Here is an 18,227-nt window from a genome sequence, read left to right on the forward strand (position 1 = left end):
ATTCATCTTTATATAGACCCATGAATGTATTAATAGTTCTCTCAAAAGAATCTTAGATATGTTTTATAAGGTAATAATGATTTCTATACTAGTTATAAATGGCTCTTCACAAACTTTTAGATATTTCAATAAACAAGTGGATATTTTATTTTCATTTCGTATATAAAAGGAACAAGCTAGTAATAAGGGGTTGAGATTCCCTACTGGCCACTTGACTGGTACTATAAAACTTAATGAATCAGGGTACATGGTGGATCCAGGATGAATTCAGAAGAACAGCGGATCCTCCAGGTTTCCCAACCAGACATTCTCTTTACCTAAAAAGGTTCATGAGTACGCTCTCTGAAGACATGAGAGCACAGGGGTAGCAAATGCACTGATTCTTGAGATCCATCATGCCTGCTCTCTATTCCTTACTTCACATGAATAATAATGTGAAAGTATGCTAAAGTAAGAGGAGTTAGGGATTTTAAGCTTTAATATCACCCAAGTCAGGAGTCTCAAAAGACCCTAATTGTGGTATTGGCCAGGGCTGTGCCCAGGCAGACCTGTGAGTTTCCATTTTCTGATATCCCTGTTGTCTTTCTTCTGCTTTTTTTCACTTTTAGTCCACTGGAATTAAAATATATGACTTTTTATATGTGGGACAGCATCTTGACTTCTCCACTGGGAAACCATCATATAAACCCAATAAATCAAAAATGAATACGTAAGATTTAGGAGTTCTTCATTCAGGTAATTAATGCAAGAATCAATTAAAAATAAGCTCTAAGGGGCGCCTGGGTGGCTCAGTCGTTAAGTGTCTCTTTTTGGCTCAGGTCATGATCCCAGAATCCTGGGATCGAGCCCTGCATCAGGCTCCCTGCTCAGTGGAAGCCTGCTTCTGCCTCTCTCACTCCCCCTGCTTGTGTTCCCTCTCTTGCTGTGTCTCTGTCAAATAAATAAATAAAATCTTAAAAAAAAAAAAGTCCTAAATGCCAGGTTTAAATGTAGTGTATGCTAGTCTAATTTTTTTAAAAGATTTTATTTATTTATTTGAGAGAGTGTGTGTGCATGTGCAGGGGGAGGGCAGAGGGAGAGAGAGAAGCAAACTCCCCATTGAGCAGGAAGCTTGATGTGGGACTCGATCCCAGGACCCTGGGATCATGACCTGAGCCAAAGGCAAATGCTTAACCCACTGAGCTACCCAGGCACCCAAGTCTAATGTTTCCTTAATGAAAAATTTAAAGTAACAATTAGTAACACAGTTTATTTATATAGGAGTACTGCTTACCACACGGCGTATTTTATCAATACTGCTTTCCTGTTTCTTCCATGGAAGAACTTAAGAAGTTCCATATAATAAATATTATTTCAAAGGAGTTGAGTAAAAATGGAATAATCTTCGAAATAAAGGTATTTTTATGTACTTGTGTGTGTGTGTGTGTCTGTGTTAAAGGATGCCATCGATGCAGTTTAGAAGTTAACTTCTTAAAACTATAAAGGACAAGGATTATGGAAAATTTTCCTTTATAGCTACTAGGATAACACACTTAAACTTATATGCACCCATTTAAGTTCCTCATCAGAAAATAACACTTAATGAATTAAAGTCTATAATAATATAAAGCAATCTCAGCCATTGTTTATAGATTCTATATATTGTATTTTTATGAAGGAGTAAGTTACTTACAGAGGTATTTAGGATAATAAACCTTAAAGCAGTTGATGATAAAGCGTACAAAGTCCATGTCCTAAAACAAAGATTATACATTTAAATCTTTAAGACTATGTACATTAGAGAATTTTATATTGCACATTTCTAAAGGTGATAAACTATTAAATACAAATGAGACAATTCTTTAAAAAATAAGCTCATATATAAATACCTCTCTATATTGCCAGGGATTAAGGTTTTAAATCATTAAGCTACTTACAACAATCAGTCCTAAAATCAAGTAAAAGAAATCAGATGCTTAAACATCATTCCCAGTTACCTCTAACTAGTGAGATACTTTAGGCTGCTTAAGTAACATGACATTACAAAGTGGAGCTAAGAGCAATGCCTATAGAGAAATTCTAAAAATCTGTTAAACAGTTAAGAAATTACTGAAACATGTATACAGTTTCCAATCTCACTACTTGGAATGATAAATACATGTAACATCAATCCTGGTATACTTGCTTTTGAAACATGATTTCTACAACTTGTAACAGTTACGATAAAGTATGTTTTATCAATCTTTTCCGCAACATCTAATCTGAACATACTGGTGTGCTGTATCTACTTCACTTTTAGGTTCTTCACTCTTATTTAGGGACCTCGAATTAGGGTAAGAATTTTTTAGTTTGTATCTGAGTGTTGTTCATTGAGCCCAATTCCTGGGAAACTTTATGAACCTAACTATCTGTTGGTTCTACCGCATTGAACACAGCAAAATGAAATTAGGTTATGAGGGTCACTATTCATTCACATGGATCATTTCACTTCCTGTTACTCCATGGCTGCAAGCCGATTTACTAATCCTGATCAGCTGTCTTATACAGACTGTAGGATGAAAGATAATCATGCAAACTTAAACCCATCAATTACTGAAAGGTGAGTTGTCCAGAGATGAATCTATAAAGTCATTTCTAGGACATGAGTTGAGCATCTTTAATTTCAATAAACTGAAAGTAAGCATCCTTAATTGTCTTAAGTATTTTTTATGGAATACATCCTAGCATATAATACTACCTTTACAACTAATCATTATATCCACTGTGCACCGAGTTTAATAATTTAAGAGTCAAAGAAATATCTTATAATATCTAGATGTATAAAAATTTGGTTACTGAGTATAAGATCTGTGGTCCCCAGAGACTTTGCCCAAAAAGTCTTCATCCAATATTCTTGTTTTCATCTTTTAACTGAATAGCCTTACTTACCAAATCCCAAGTTACTGCTAATTCAAGTGGATTTGATAGGATACCACTAGTTTTAAGTATATCAGTGGGTAATACAAGAAAAAGCTCCATGAAACCTATTGCTGTGCGTTCTGTGAGGATGTCTTCAAGGACGACTTAGTATAATGTAAAATGTCCTCCCTTTGGGGACACATGAAATACTTTTCTCTCCAGTTCAAGTATCAGGAATGAATAAAGTTCTCCTAAGATACTGGTTTTAAAGTATGGCCACTGAAATAATTTTAAATGATTCCATTTCTTTCAGGCAAGCAGATGAAAGACTGGACTCCAATTAGTGGCCCAACTCTTAACAAACAGCTTTTAAATTTTTTTGCCTTGCAATTCTGCACACTGTTTAGAAGCCAACTTAAATCCTCTGTGAATCATGAGGGAGTCATATATAAAAATAACTCAATTAGGATTCAGTATTTTAAAACATTAATAATGATTTAAGTACTTAGTAATGCAAATAACCTTATTTATAAATTAAAGATAAAGAGATAGCATATAAGTAGTTTGAAAAAAAAATCAGACTGTTCAAGTCAATTCCTTGCCCCTATGTTTCACAATAAAAAACATTAGCATTTGTTTATGATTCCGGGTTAATAATTAGAAACTATCATATACAAAGGATGACAGAATCATGATTTTTATGGAATACCTATTTATCTAGGTATTTTGATTTAGACTTTGGGTATAAAACAATTTACTCTGTATTTACAACTCACTGAAATGGAAACAAGATTGAAAAGATCCAGGGCAATGGACTCCTAAAACACACACAGAGATAAAGATGAACATAAAAATGTGTGCTTCCACCACCCAAAATAACCTCTTGTTCTGTCTAGGTTGTTGTTGTTGTTATTTTGTTGTTGTTTTTGTTGATGTTTAAGAGTTCCTTTTTTGGAGGCTAGGTATCACTAGCACATAACCCTGTCCCCTTTTTCACTATTCATTTTTATTTTTTAAATTTTTTAATTTTTTTGATGCAGAGTTCCATGATTCATTGTTTGCATAAAACACCGAGTGCTGCTCTTTATTCATCTAAAAAAAAGGTATTTTCCAGTATTACTAGAACTTATTTATAAACATCATTTTATATAGCTACAAATACTCTATCAATTAATACACCATAATTTACCATTTGGCCATGCTGACATTTACGTTTTTTTCTGTTTTCCCAATCTTATTTTTAAAATTTTTTTTTCCAAGTTTTCACTATTTTATAAATGATACTCTGAAAAAAACGCTTGGCACACAATGCTTTTTTCTGTACTCCGGATTGTTTCTTTAAAAGAGATTTCCAGAACTTCATTACCAGGTCAAAGAATATGGATACGGACACCTTAAGATTCTTAACATGTTGCTGAGCGGCTCTGCAAAAAGGTTTCATTAGTGCCCCAGGCAGGTGCGTGAAGGCCACTTCACTGCCACCAGACGTAGCTAAGGTCTGACTGTAAGAGACAACAGCTGTAATCAGTGTGCCAAAGGATCCTCAACGCTGCTGAAGGGTCTGTAGTTACTGAGGTCATGAGGGCCCAAATTAAAGTCTGCTGGGTTTTCCTTATTTTTTAAGATGGACAAAATTACCTAAAGAAAGCTGGTTTCCAGAACTAACCAAATCAAGCAAACAAAAATCGCCAACAAAATGACCAAGTGGGGGCACCTAGGAGGCTCAGTGGGTTAAAGCCTCTGCCTCCGGCTCAGGTCATGATCCCGGGATCCTGGGATCGAGTCCCGCATTGGGCTCTCTGCTCCGTGGGGAGCTTGCTTCCTCCTCTCTCTCTGCCTGACTCTCTGCCTGCTTGTGGTCTCTGTCTGTCAAATAAATAAATAAAATCTTTAAAAAAAAAAAAATGACCAAGTGCCGTAGGTGCAGAAATCAGGCGAACATCTCACGACTGCCAAACACGGTATGAGTCTAACGGTACTACAGAGAGCAGGAATCACTTCCCCGAGTGTTTCCTGAGCCACTACTCTGTGCCAGGCACGGGGCTAGATGCTGCGGGATATTAGTTCTGACAGAAGAGTTCAGTGTTACCACAGCTACTCATTACCCTGCCGGCTTCCACGGCCCACACTGACATTTTGTATGTCACATGAAGAACATTTCTAGGAAACACACAGTTTTCCATTCCAACTACCAAAGCAAATTTCTTTCTTTGCAATCCTATTTGATGTCCGACTTGACTCCCAATACACAAGGAAAACAAATCCCAAGCAGACCTTGGTCAGCTCAAACATACAGCAGTATTTGGTTGGGAGGAGGGCCGGGGAGGACATGACGATAAATAATGCTTGCGAATTAAAGAAATGCTTACTATGCTATTTATGCCAGTTTCTGACAGGTCCAACATCACTGTTATGGGTTTCCCATTTTCTCTTTTAGCATAACGTTCCAACCAGAATGCGATAAGCTTCTTTTTGTCCAACATGGTTTTATGGTCTTTTACGTGATACTTCACCCTGATCCAGACTTTTAACAGAACACAGGATAAAAATAAGAAAAATATCTGTCATTAGAATATGATTATACACACAGACCATTCCTTTCCCTTGACATTTTTCTTCATTTACAATTCATTTGCTTGCTCAGAATAAAAACATCTCTTCCTTCTTTTAAATAAGAAATAGTGTGCACTTGGGAACTTAGAGAGGAGTAGAAGGGGAAAAGTCTTCTCCCCCGCCTTGGAAAATAAGCAAACTTCTCTAGTAAGTAAGAGGGAAAAGAAAATACAGGTGAACAAACAATATTTGGTAATAACCTATAAGTATTGTTCACTGCGTGTGACCAGAAAGCAAGCCAGAGGTTCTGAGAAGACCAGAACAACATCCCATGCGGAGAAGCAGCCCGGACAGAGTGCCACAAAGCGCAGCGCAGGGCACCAGGGCAAAATGTGGCCAGTGCTGAGACAAGAAGCTCAAGAGACAAGGGATGGGCTGGAAAGACTCCAAGTCCTACGCTAAGGTGCGCTCTTCCTACTTAAGACATCCCTCGGGGGCAGCAGCACGGAGGGGAGAAAGGAAGAGGCAAAGAAGGAAACCCAACAGGCTGTGCCCTGGGAAGGCAGTTAGCGTCTGAACTGAGGAAGTGATGACCGAAACGGGGAAGGGGCTCCACTGACACTGTGGCGGGCGAGGAGGTGCAGAAGGGACAGAGGCTGTGGGCCTGAGCTGTGGGCCAGCGGTGGATGTGGCCCCGTGGGGCTTTTGTGGGGAAGGTGGCCGGCAATCAGTCCAGTGGGACCGGTCAAGAGGGTAGCGGGGTATATAGATGCACGTCCCCTGGGAACCGTGTGGAGTCATCACCGTCTGTGGGGAGGCAAGGTCCCTGAGATCACCCAAGGGGATCATATCAGCTGGGAAGCAAGCCAAGAAACGAAGGAAGCCTGGGAAGCGCATGTAAGGGACGGGGAACAAGAGGAAAGATCGAAATGAAGACTGGGAAAGAGAGCCGGTGGCGGCGGGAAATGCCAGGAGAATGCTGCTGAAACGGGAACGGACCACAAGCTGCAGAGAGGGAGGGCGGGCAAGCAAGCGCTCGGGGTTTGGCTCAGACGCCCCTGCCCAGTCACAGCCTTGGTACAAACCAAGCTGGATTCTGGACAAAGGGGAGAGAGGAATAACACCGTAGTCATCAGAATCGTAGGGATGGTTGTTACTGGCCCTTCTGCTATGACAGATTTCACAAGAAGCTAAGGGGAGAAGACTGGTCGGGGTTAGAGGGTCACGGACAGGACAGGAACAGACTTTGCACTTGAAAAACCCTTAGCAACCGTTGAAAAGATTTTCCATGTGAATATTGTGTTGAATTTTAATATCACCAAATTACCAAGAAGATTAACTGCTCTGAATTACATTATTTTGGCTATGTTATAGGATGCGGCATTTGCCTTCACTGCCTACTTTATCATAATGCAAACAGTACATACAACTAAGTGTTTGACACTCCATCAAGATGGTCCTAATGGTCCCCAATTATGGGAAACTTAATGTGTGGTACATAAGAAGAAGGTTCTGCCTATTATTAATTCAGCTGAGATAAATACATCTCAAAATCTTGAATAGCCAGTACATCAATTAAATATACTTACACAACTTGTTGCCTTCTTTGTCATAACCGTGGAGATAAATACCACCAATTTCCAATAACCATCTGGGAATGGAGGATTCAGTCAGGTCTAAAAAAGGATAAACGTGATGAGTAGTTGTAACTTCGAGACCTTTTAAAAAGAAAACTTACAGTGGAAAGGTGATGTTATATAGTAGGTCTGATATTAAAAAAGATAAGCTTATTCAAATATCTGGAAAGAACCTCTGGCAATAAAAAAATGGTGTTTCTTACTAAGTAAACATATTACATAAAGACATGGATGAAAGAAATGAGAATAAAATCCATTTCCCGTGACACATCAGCTATTATTATGCGGACACATTCCCATGTCTTGGTTGTGTTTCACATAGTGACTTTCAACAAATACTATCACTATTGGACAATTTCAAGATAACGTGCTAGTAAATATTCACATTACAACCTCAGGATTGATTTAAAAATCACTTACGGTTTCTCTAGTAAAGTATTTTTCTACGAAGACTGATATCCAATAGAGTCTAACACATTTTATAATCTTGGGGCAAGTGGAAAATACTTTAAAAAGAAAGTTAGATCCTTTATCAGGAGGAACAAAACAAGGGTCTGCCCAGTCTCTAGTGAGAAGACAGCAAGGCAGCAAATGCCAAGGCTTTTGTTTCATTCACCAGTAGTTCCCCGAGAAGTTTCAAAGATTCTTTACCTTTCTGCACCACCCCTTTACCGTATCTTGGCCATGTGTCACTGGAAACTAGCAATTCCATATAAGGAAAAACTACTGTTGAGCTTTAAAGTTCATTCTCTAGTTCAATGATTTACATTTCTTTGCTTGATTAATAAATGTTTCACCATTTGTTGAAATGATCTATGAATTTTATATTTCCAATCAAATTATCTCTTAAATACTCCCCTCCTCAGGGATTCTTTCTCTAAGTATGAAGACTGGGGAGAGTATCTGCTCTGGATTTATTTGTTGACTTTTTTGTCTTAAGTCTCCAGACTCACTCACTCCAGGGTTTGTAACCCTCAAAGTCAAGAAATCCTTCTTTTTACTTCATCAAAACCAGTAGTTATGCCAGATTCCGCCCGTTAAATATTTAGGAGAGAGATAATGGGTAATCTTTCCTGTCAAGGGTTCTTCATATACTTGAAGACTATTAAAAAAAAAACACTTCCAAGATTTAAAACTCCCATTTTGGGGGAAAATGTCAATCTAGAATTGGGTCTTGAAATCAGTAAGTTAAGCAGAGGCTGCTGTAGGCATCCTTGGGGATAAGCCTGCTTTTTTAGGAGCCCCAATTATTTCGTAATGCTACAGGGGGCACCTAAGAGCACAAGGAACCCTGGGGAGAGAGAAAGACATACAGCAACAACTGAAAAACAGACAAAAGAAGTAGAGGTGATGCAGTCTTGCTATGGCTTAATGGTACTGATTAGAGACTCTGCTCTGAGTGAAAATCTGAATGTAGTTCTGCTCCCTGGTGATCTCATTTCCCTATGAATGGTATCACTTTGAAGACATTTGTAAGATGCTCCTTTCAAAGGGTTAGTGGGTTTTTATAAAACATTATATTTTAGTATTTATGACGATTACCAAGAATATCTGCAAACACGCTATTTGATAAATGTAAAACTAACATTTATGCAAGGGACCGTACACTGTCAAGGTTAAATTGAACGTCTTACCGTTGACGCACATTTCTTTCCTCCACTGAAAACTCTCATCAAGCATCTTCAGTGCTTCATCGACAATATTATGTCTCCAAACTAAGTAGCTTTCAACCCAGTTATCATCTTGTTGTAGCCTTTCAACATCACGTGGATCATATTTATCTGGCTTATCTGGGGGGAAAACAGTAATAAACAGCCAGGTCAGATAAATTCTGCAGTGAACAGTAACACCAATGCCGGGAGAGAAAAATTCAGGCAAGACAAAGTGAAGCTACGGAAGAGTTACTTGAAGGATGCAGTTCAGACGAAAATACAGTGTAAAGGACTAATGGGATTTCTGAGAGGAGAATGAAGTCGCCCAAGGATGGCAGGCTTACTTTAAATAAGCCACAGTAGAATTAAAACATAAGACCACAGTAAAATATTTTTTTAAATTTTTATTTGTTTAGGGGCGCCTGGGTGGCTCAGTGGGTTAAACCCTCTGTCTGCGGCTCAGGTCATGATCCCAGGGTCCTGGGATCGAGCCCTGCATCGGGCTCTCTGCTCAGCAGGGAGCCTGTTTTCTCCACTCTCTTTCTGCCTGCCTCTCTGCCTACTTGTGATCTGTCAAATAAATCTAAAAATATTTTAAAAGTTTTTTTATTTGTTTGAGAGACACAGAGCGAGCACGAGCACAAACATGGCGGAGGAGTAGAGGGAGAGGGAGAAGCAGACTACCCGCTGAGCTGTGAGTCCTACCTTGTGGGGCTTGACTCTAGGACCAGGAGATCACAACCTGAGCCAAAGGCAGGCACTTAACCATGTGAGCCACCCAGGCAGGCCAAGACCACAGTAGAATATTTTGCATGACCCTAACTAAAACTATAAACCAACATCTAGGAAGATTGTGTTGCCTCAACTGGAAATCCTTACCTTGGTCCACACAAAAAAATGAAGTTTTATATGTAAAGAAAAAAGCTGTACTTAAGAAGACATCTGTTTGGCAAAATCGTCTTAATTTTTTAAAAAAGATTTATTTAATTATTTTAGGAGCAAGGAGCAGGGAGAGTCTTAAGCAGACTCTGCACTGAGTGCAGAGCCTGACCTAGGGCTCAATCCCATGACCTTGAATCAAAACCAAGAGTCGGAGGCTCAACTGACTGCGCCACCCAGGTGCCCCTGGCAAGGTCATTTAAAAAAAATGAAATATAAGCTTTTGCACAGCAAAGGAAATAGTCAACAAAACAAAGAGGCAACCCACGGAATGGGAGAAGATATTTGCAAATGACAGTATAGACTGAACGTTGATATCCAGGATCTATAAAGAACTTCTCAAACTCAACACGCACAAAACAGATAATCATATCAAAAAATGGGCAGAAGACATGAACAGACACTTCTCCAATGAATACATACAAATGGCTATCAGACACATGAAAAAATGTTCATCATCACTATCCATCAGGGAGATTCAAATTAAAACCACATTGAGATACCACCTTACACCAGTTAGAATGGCCAAAATTAGCAAGTCAGAAAACAACGTGTGTTGGAGAGGATGTGGAGAAAGGGGAACCCTCTTACACTGTTGGTGGGAATGCAAGTTGGGGCAGCCACTTTGGAGAACGGTGTGGAGATTCCTTAAGAAATTAAAAATAGAGCTTCCCTATGACCCTGCCATTGCACTACTGGGTATTTACCCCAAAGATACAGATGTCGTGAAAAGAAGGGCCATCTGTACCCCAATGTTTATAGCAGCAATGGCCACAGTCGCCAAACTGTGGAAAGAACCAAGATGCCCTTCATTGGACGAATGGATAAGGAAGATGTGGTCCATATACACTATGGAGTATTATGCCTCCATCAGAAAGGATGAATACGCAACTTTTGTAGCAACATGGACGGGACTGAAAGAGATTATGCTGAGTGAAATCAGTTAAGCAGAGAGAGTCAATTATCATATGGTTTCACTTATTTGTGGAGCGTAACAAATAACACGGAGGACATGGGGAGATGGAGAGGAGAAGGGAGTTGAGGGAAATTGGAGGGGGGAGATGAACCATGAGAGACTGTGGACTGTGAGAAACAATCTGAGGGTTTCGAAGGGGCAGGGGATGGGAAGTTGGGGGAACCAGGTGGTGGGTATTATGGAGGGCACGTATTGCATGGAGCACTGGGTGTGGTGCAAAAACAATGAATTCTGTTACGCTGAAAGGAAATTTAAAAAAAGAAAAGAAAAGAAAAGAAAAAAAATGAAATACAAAATGGAAAACTGACCATGTGTGTAGCAGTTAATATTTCCTATATCTTACTGGAATAACTGTTTCCGAGAGTAATTTCTTATCTGCTTACACATAAGCTATGGTACTTGATACTCCTCTTTCCACATGTTGCTTTATTTTTGTGTAAGTGAACTTGGTTTTGTCACAGGCACCCCTGCACATCCAAATTCTACCATGATGTAAGACTTCTTTCCAATGCTTCCTCTTCCACAAAAATTCCCCTCAGCCCAGAAGGAATTCCTTCCCTCCTGTGACCAGCTACAGGACATAAACTAAGCCTTTCTTAAGGCACTTCACATGTCTTCCCTTCAGAGCGCCCGAACTTCCCATATAGGGACAATGTGTAACAGCACAGCCTACATACAATGTAGGACTCCTTCAATGCAGGTTATACTAGTGCCAGTGAAAAGGCCTGCAGGATCACTGAATCTAATCCTTCTCTATTTTCATTTTCTCAGTTAATGCTACCCTCCCAGGGGCCCAAGTGGGAACTTTAGAAAATTCCCTGGCTCCTTCCTCTCCTTTTTCTTTTTTCTTTTTTTTTGCATCTTGTTAGATGCCAAGTTTTACAGATTTTATCTCCTATTTGCTCTGCCTTATTTCAAGCCATCAGAGATAACAGCCAACAAGGCAGGAAAATAGAAACTGCAAAGATGCCTCATTGAGCCTCAATTTCCTTATCTTTAAACTGCTTTAGATAATCACAGGGCTGTGTGAAGATCAGATGAAAATGTATATATGGAAGGTATATATGAAAGTACTTGGAAGTTTAAAGCACGATCAAATAAAAGATTAAACCATGAATCGTGCATCTGGTATTGTGTTACCTTGGATATCTGGGCTCTACTTTTCTAATCTATATGATGACTGATTCTATAGCAGGTAAACCCTGGAAAATGTTTTTCGGCTCTGTTCCTCAAAAGTACATATGCAAAGTACAAATTTTCTTTAATTTCTAAACAGGAGCTGGATAGGAACGAGCGGACACTGTTTCCCATCAGGAGGCCCCTGAGAGCACCTGAGCCCGGGGAAAGCACCTCCAGTCCAGCCACTCTCCGCTCCGCCGATACAGCGCTGTCCTTGGGACTTACAGGCTAGACTCCCTCATTTTCAAGAACATTTCTGCCAAATGCCGAAGTCTGAATAAGCGCAGTTTGCTGGCCACGAAGAACGTGACTAATTCAGTTGGCAATTCAAGCACACAGAAGTGTTTCATGTGTACGGACCGATTCTGTCACACAGAATGTTCAAAGGACATGTAATAAAGGGTCAAGGTTTAATAAAATTTACTGCTTCATCAGGGGCTTTCTAAAATAAAACAGGCTTCTTTTTTTGTTGTTTTAAACTGAGTGGCCACAGTGAAGACTACTATGACCACTGGCCTTGATTTGGGCTGATGAGCTGGCAGTTTTGCCCATCCTGGTTTCTGTGCAATCAGCTCAAACGTCAGCATTATTTAAAAAAAAAAAAAGGCAAATGGCTTCTTAGCATTATTATAAAAATAGTTTTGACCTCACGGGCTCCTGCAGAATCCTGGGCAACCCCAGGGTCCAAAGACGAAACTCAGAACAACTTACCTAGAACAAGGTATGGCAAGTGGTAAAAAATAAATATTAGCCATAGTAAGACGAACAAACCATGACTGTTGTTACTATCATTATAACCACTGCTGTTATTACCACTAGGGATACCATAAAAGAGACAGTGCCTGTTACTACGAAATGTAAAGCGAACTGCTTTTGGATAGCTTTTAGGGATGCAAGTCTTTGAAATTAGAAATCTCCATTTGTATCAAAATGACTACTTACTGTTATTGTCAGGACCTGTGCTTATATATGAAATGCCTGTTCAACATTTACCCCTCTACACATAGACAGGGAAAGAGAGAGCGGGGGAAAGACAAAGGAGAGGATTGGAGAGGAGGTGTGTATGGTGGTGGGGAGGGCGGGAGGCAGGAAGAAAGTCAGGACAGAGGGCTGAAGGGGGGAGAAGGAGGGGGAGAGAGGAGAGGGGAGAAAGGGAGAGAGACAGAGACAGAGAAAAAGAGAGCCAACTGAACATTCAAGGAAAGGAAAGCTTGGCCAATGAAAACACAATTTGCTGCTTTCAAGCACAGCCCCCAGGCAACCCTCAAAAGTGTGAGGTGGTTTTCAGAAAACCGGTCCTCTGGTAAATGCAGGTATTATAGGAATAAACTAAAGAGGTACACTCGAAAGGTAACTAGAGCTTTCAAACACACATTTGTGCACGTACACCTCTGTCCTTCCCACCTACTCAAGAAATCACTTTGAATGACTTTACCTCTCCAATAATTAAAGCATAAAAATGAGGAAGAGATCAGGTATTTATATGCCTACATTCTCTTAATACCTTATTCTCACTACTTTCGTCTTGCCAAAAACCAGTGAAAACTGCATCACAAACCAACATTAACCTCAAGTAATGGCTTTTTTTAAAAAAGTTTTTATTTTTTTTTAATTTTTTCTTTTCAGCGTAACAGAATTCATTGTTTTGGCACCACATCCAGTGCTCCATGCAATCCGTGCCCTCCCTAATACCCACCACCTGGTTCCTCCGATCTCCTACCCGCCCCCCGCCCCTTCAAGACCCTCAGGTTGTTTTTCAGAGTCCCTAGTCTCTCATGGTTCACCTCCCCTTCCAATTTCCCTCAACTCCCTCCTCCTCTCCGTCTCCCCCTGTCCTCCATGCTATTTGTTATGCTCCACAATCAAGTAATGACTTTTTAAGCCTGAACTTTGCAGCTCTCCCAAAGAGCTCAACGCTCATTTTGGCCACTCCTTTGTAAGAAACCTTAATGGTTCACTTATGGTTCACTGTGTCTTTCCATTATTTATTTCTTATATGAATTTTGCTGTGTAGAAAGGTCCTATACTTATACAGTGGATCACCACCAAACAAGTTTAGAATTTGACAGAGAAAGAACTAAAGATAAATGGCAATGGAGGCTGAGCTCTCAGCAAGACAGTACTACATGTTTCAGGGTAAAGATGACTTCTTTCTCAGCTTCTCATCTCTTTCTCTTTTGTGTGTATGCACGCGCGCGCACACACTCACACACACACACACACCCTCACTCGCACCCCTTCATACTGTCTCTCACATATATACTCCAAAAAATTTTTAAGTTTTGTAGGATAAATACAGTTTTTATTTGTAAAATGGTGAATTTTACTATTAACTTTTTCTTCCCCATATTTGTTGGCTGGTGAAATTACCAACAGGTCAGAACTGTATTTTAAAGGTAATGAATATGAAAAAACGTCTAGCCAAATTCAGGATATGGGGCAGAGTGATGGAATCAGAAGACCCATGCTATTATCTATAGGGACTGAGCAAGTCACTCTAGGCCTGATTCTCTTCTCTGTAAAATGAAGATAAGGTCTGCCTACCTGCAGCCTTATGAAGATCAAGAACATTCTGAAAATTTTAAATACTATATAAATGAATTTTCATTAACATAAGGTAGAATGCTATCCATGAATGTAAGATTAAATTCTAATTGACCTACTAATCCGTTGAGAAAATCTTAGAAGTATACTGTAGTTATAAATGTGCCTAAATAAAATTCAGATCAAGTTTGGAAAAAATACAGAAGTATTCTGATAATGAAAACTAGACAACAGTTCCTAACTAGACAATGTAGTGATGTTCAAAAGCAGCAAATATACAACTGTCAAACATTATAGTAATTTAAAACCTCCTAAACCCTCTTATTTCTCCAGGACTTTGAGCACTGATCCACTTCAAGTCCTGGCAGGGCCCTGGAAGAGCATCTGTACCGGTTGGACCATTTCTCTCGGCTGGACCGTATTACTGTCAGGAGTGATCAGGCTGAAATAAGAAAACATTCCCTTAAGGACATCCTTAAGGGAATGGTAGTAGGCCACAACCTACCCTAAACCTCCACTTTCCTGTGAAGTCATCTGGTGAAAGAGTAAGAGGTAGGTGCTCTTTTGAGATGGGATGATCACTGCTAGGCTACTGCAGTGATTCTCGAACTTGAGCACCTGTTAAAATCACCAGGAGGGCTTGTTTAAAAGGGGATTACACGACCCCACTTCCAGAGTGCTTAATTCAGGGATGGGAACCAAAAATCTGCATTTGTAACAAGCTCCTACAGGATGTTGATGGGTGCTGGTCCAGGGATCACACTTAGAGATCCACCGGTCTATTACAGGTGTTGAAAAACTTTCCACAAGGGGCCAGATGGTAAATATCTAAATATCTTAGACTTTGAAGGCAAAGATGGCTGCCGTTGTTGAGTCTTCTTTTTTTTAAGCCATCCTTTAAAAATACAAAAACCATTCTTAGTACAAGGGCTGTACAAGAAGAAAACTTTGCTGACCTATGATTTGTTTAGAGAAGGGAGGTGCTTTCTATCTTAGATTATATGTATCTCCATTTACTTATACAGGTCTTCTTTCAATGTTCTTTAGGAACACAACTGTCTTGATAAAAGAAAAAAAAATGTAAATTTCTTCTATTAGATTGAAGCAGTTTAGAGATTGTGTTGCTATATGAGCCAATAATAACATGCGTGGCTAACCTTATACCTCTTATTTTCCTTGCCATATTGGTAACTAGGTTATTTTATATACTGTGGGAGGCTGCAATAAGGCTTGAGACGAGGACCAAACCAGGCCCTGACTTGTGCCTCCTTTAAAGTCTGAATAACCTAACAAAAGGTTTAGGACGAGAAAAGTTGAGTAGCACCGAGAAAGGGTCTGTGCTATGTGTTGTGCGCTCACCTACGTGACTTCCCACACGCTTGTTAAACAAATGAGAACAATTCGGTTGGGGTCAAAAGTTCATTGCTGGTCCCTGCTGCCCTAGTACAGCCCATAAATTACTTTCAGGTTTGCTGTATCAATACAGAACAATTGTACTGGCATCAGCTGTTTGGTGTCACGAGCTCTGCTTATAGTTAAATGTGAAACTTATTATGGGAACTCGTGGTTGTTTAACTAGACACAGGTGTACTGCTTCTCCTATCACTATACATACAGCCTTAATGCTTTGAATAAACTTAGCACTGTTGGACATCCTCCTCAGTGCTCCTCCTGCCCCCCATCTCTTTGCTTCTTGATTTCTTTTCTTCATCCTCTTACCCTCATGTTCCTGGTCGATTTGTCACGCCAGCCACGACAATATACTGTAGAATTTTAGAAATGATAGTGGAGATCACTGTCTTTCCCTTGACTTTATGGGAGTTATTTTGAAGTTTCAGTTAGATGTACCATTTGTTGTAGGTTTTTAGAAGATCTACTTAGAGCAAAGAAAGTTTTCCTTGTTTGTGCCAAGTTTTGTTTGCGTTACACAAAGCTGAATTATAGCCAGTGTGGTTTCCTCATTGAAATAAAAGCTTTTCCTCATTTAATTTTGTTAATGCATATATATTTCTATTTGCTCAAGTAAGTATAGAAAAAAGAAAGAGAAAACAAATATGGTTAGCTAAAGAAAAAAGAGAAAGGGCAGAAGAGGCACATGAGATGAAAGACTTCTCAGTGTTTACTTTTTGTATGTGGCTTTGATTGTTGAACCAGACCTATTCAGAAATGTCATTGAGAAGCATGTTATCAAGGTAGTAAGCTTCTCTGTTACATTTTCTGATTATCATTTTTGTGTCCTGGGACTAGCCAACTGCCTGGGTCTTATTTGTGTGCACGTCTTTCTGCAACAGGGACAGTGGTAGGGACCTATGGCTGCCGACTCAGTCTCTAATGGTTATGGATCCAAGTAGGATTTTTCCTTCTCATTGAGACAATGTGAGATGATTTTTCTCTTCTCCATTAAGTTTTCCACTTAATCTAAGCTTTATAACTTACTGTGATAAAGCTGGTGATTGTATTCTTTTATGATTTTTATAATCTCTACCACATCTTTAATTATGTCTGCTTTTTTGCTCCTCGTGTCTTTGCGTTTTCCCTTTGCACTTAATCAGTCATCCTAGGCTTGTCTGTTTCACTAGTTCTTTCAAAAAACCAGTTTATGTTTATTACATTGAGTAACTTCTTTCCTATATCATGAATACCTGCTCCTATTTGTTTCCTTCTATTTTCTCTGTATTTACTTATGTTCATTTTGCAGCTCCTTGAATTCAATCTGTAGCTGATTTTAATTTGGGCCTTGTTTTCTAATCAAGGAATGTAAAACCACAGATATTCTGTTGCTCAGCTTTAGCGAGTAATTTCCATTGTGATATCCTCTTTAACCCAATTGTTATTTAGCAGAGCTAAGAATTACACACAATACAAGGAAGTTGTTAACCTGTGGCTTATTCAGAGGTGTGTTATTTTCGTTTCCTAACATTTTATTTAAGTACCTGGTAGACTTGTTTTTGTTTTTGTTTTTTGGTGCCAAAACTCGGGACTGTGACTTTAATATGGTTGCTTAATGGTGTGAAAACATGGGTTTGTATGATGTCGCTGCTCTGGAATTTCTGAGACTTCTTTTATGCCTTAATAATGTGGTGAAAGTTTGAAAAAGCTCCAAGAGCACAAATATATTTTCTAAAGTATATATATTCCCAATTTGTTGAGAAGGGACTATACATTCATATATATACATACATATATATCTTTGATCAACTCTGTTCATTGTGTTAGAACCTAAAATCTTGGGAAGCCTGGTTGGTTCAGTCGTAGAGCAGGAGACTCTTGATCTCAGGGTCCTGAGTCTGAGCCCCATGTTGGGGGTAGAGTTTACTTAACAAAATTTTAAGGATCTCTTGCCTGCTTGCTCTATCTATTTCTGAAAGAGGTCTGTTAAAATCTTCAACATGTTTGTGTATTTCTGGAATTTCTCTCCTAATTTTGGGAGCTTTTGCTTTATATATGTGAAGGCTATACTGTGAGATACTTATGTTGTTAGTTCTAAATGTTATACCTTTTCAGAGTTCCATTAATCAACAGTAGAATTCCTTTTTAAATGTACTGTTTTTCACTCTAAATATTTTGTCTAACAAAAGTGCAGCCAAGATATTTATCACTTTTGGTTAGTACTTTGTTTTGTACACTTTTTTCCATCTCCTTATTTTCAACCTTTCTACAATAGTGTCTTATAGATAGAATGCGATTAAGATTTTAAAAAATCTGTTCTGTTAATAAGTATTAAATTTGTCCATATTTATGGTAAACTCAATCCCAGGATTCTGGGATTATGACGTCAGCTGAAGGCAGATACTTAACTGACTGAGCCCCCTAAGGTCTCCCATCTGTTTTGTTTCTTAAATTCCATATATGAGCGAAATTATATGATAT

The 18,227-nt window shown here is 39.2% G+C and overlaps 1 protein-coding gene across 2 annotated transcripts in view; it reads right to left on the minus strand.

The window, feature by feature from the left end:
* Window positions 1-18,227, minus strand: part of MOSPD2 (motile sperm domain containing 2) — a 61,237-nt gene that overhangs the window by 32,781 nt on the left and 10,229 nt on the right. For both annotated transcript variants that reach the window (XM_044235768.1, XM_044235767.1), the window contains exons 3-6: window positions 8,702-8,857; window positions 7,020-7,106; window positions 5,247-5,401; window positions 1,673-1,733 (exon numbers count right to left, since the gene is read on the minus strand). In XM_044235768.1, coding sequence (XP_044091703.1) covers window positions 1,673-1,733; window positions 5,247-5,401; window positions 7,020-7,106; window positions 8,702-8,857 — 459 coding nt within the window. The remainder of the gene's footprint in view (window positions 1-1,672; window positions 1,734-5,246; window positions 5,402-7,019; window positions 7,107-8,701; window positions 8,858-18,227) is intronic.

Source organism: Neovison vison, chromosome X (assembly GCF_020171115.1).
Source record: "Neovison vison isolate M4711 chromosome X, ASM_NN_V1, whole genome shotgun sequence".
In the NCBI taxonomy this organism is placed as follows: Eukaryota; Metazoa; Chordata; class Mammalia; order Carnivora; family Mustelidae; genus Neogale; species Neogale vison.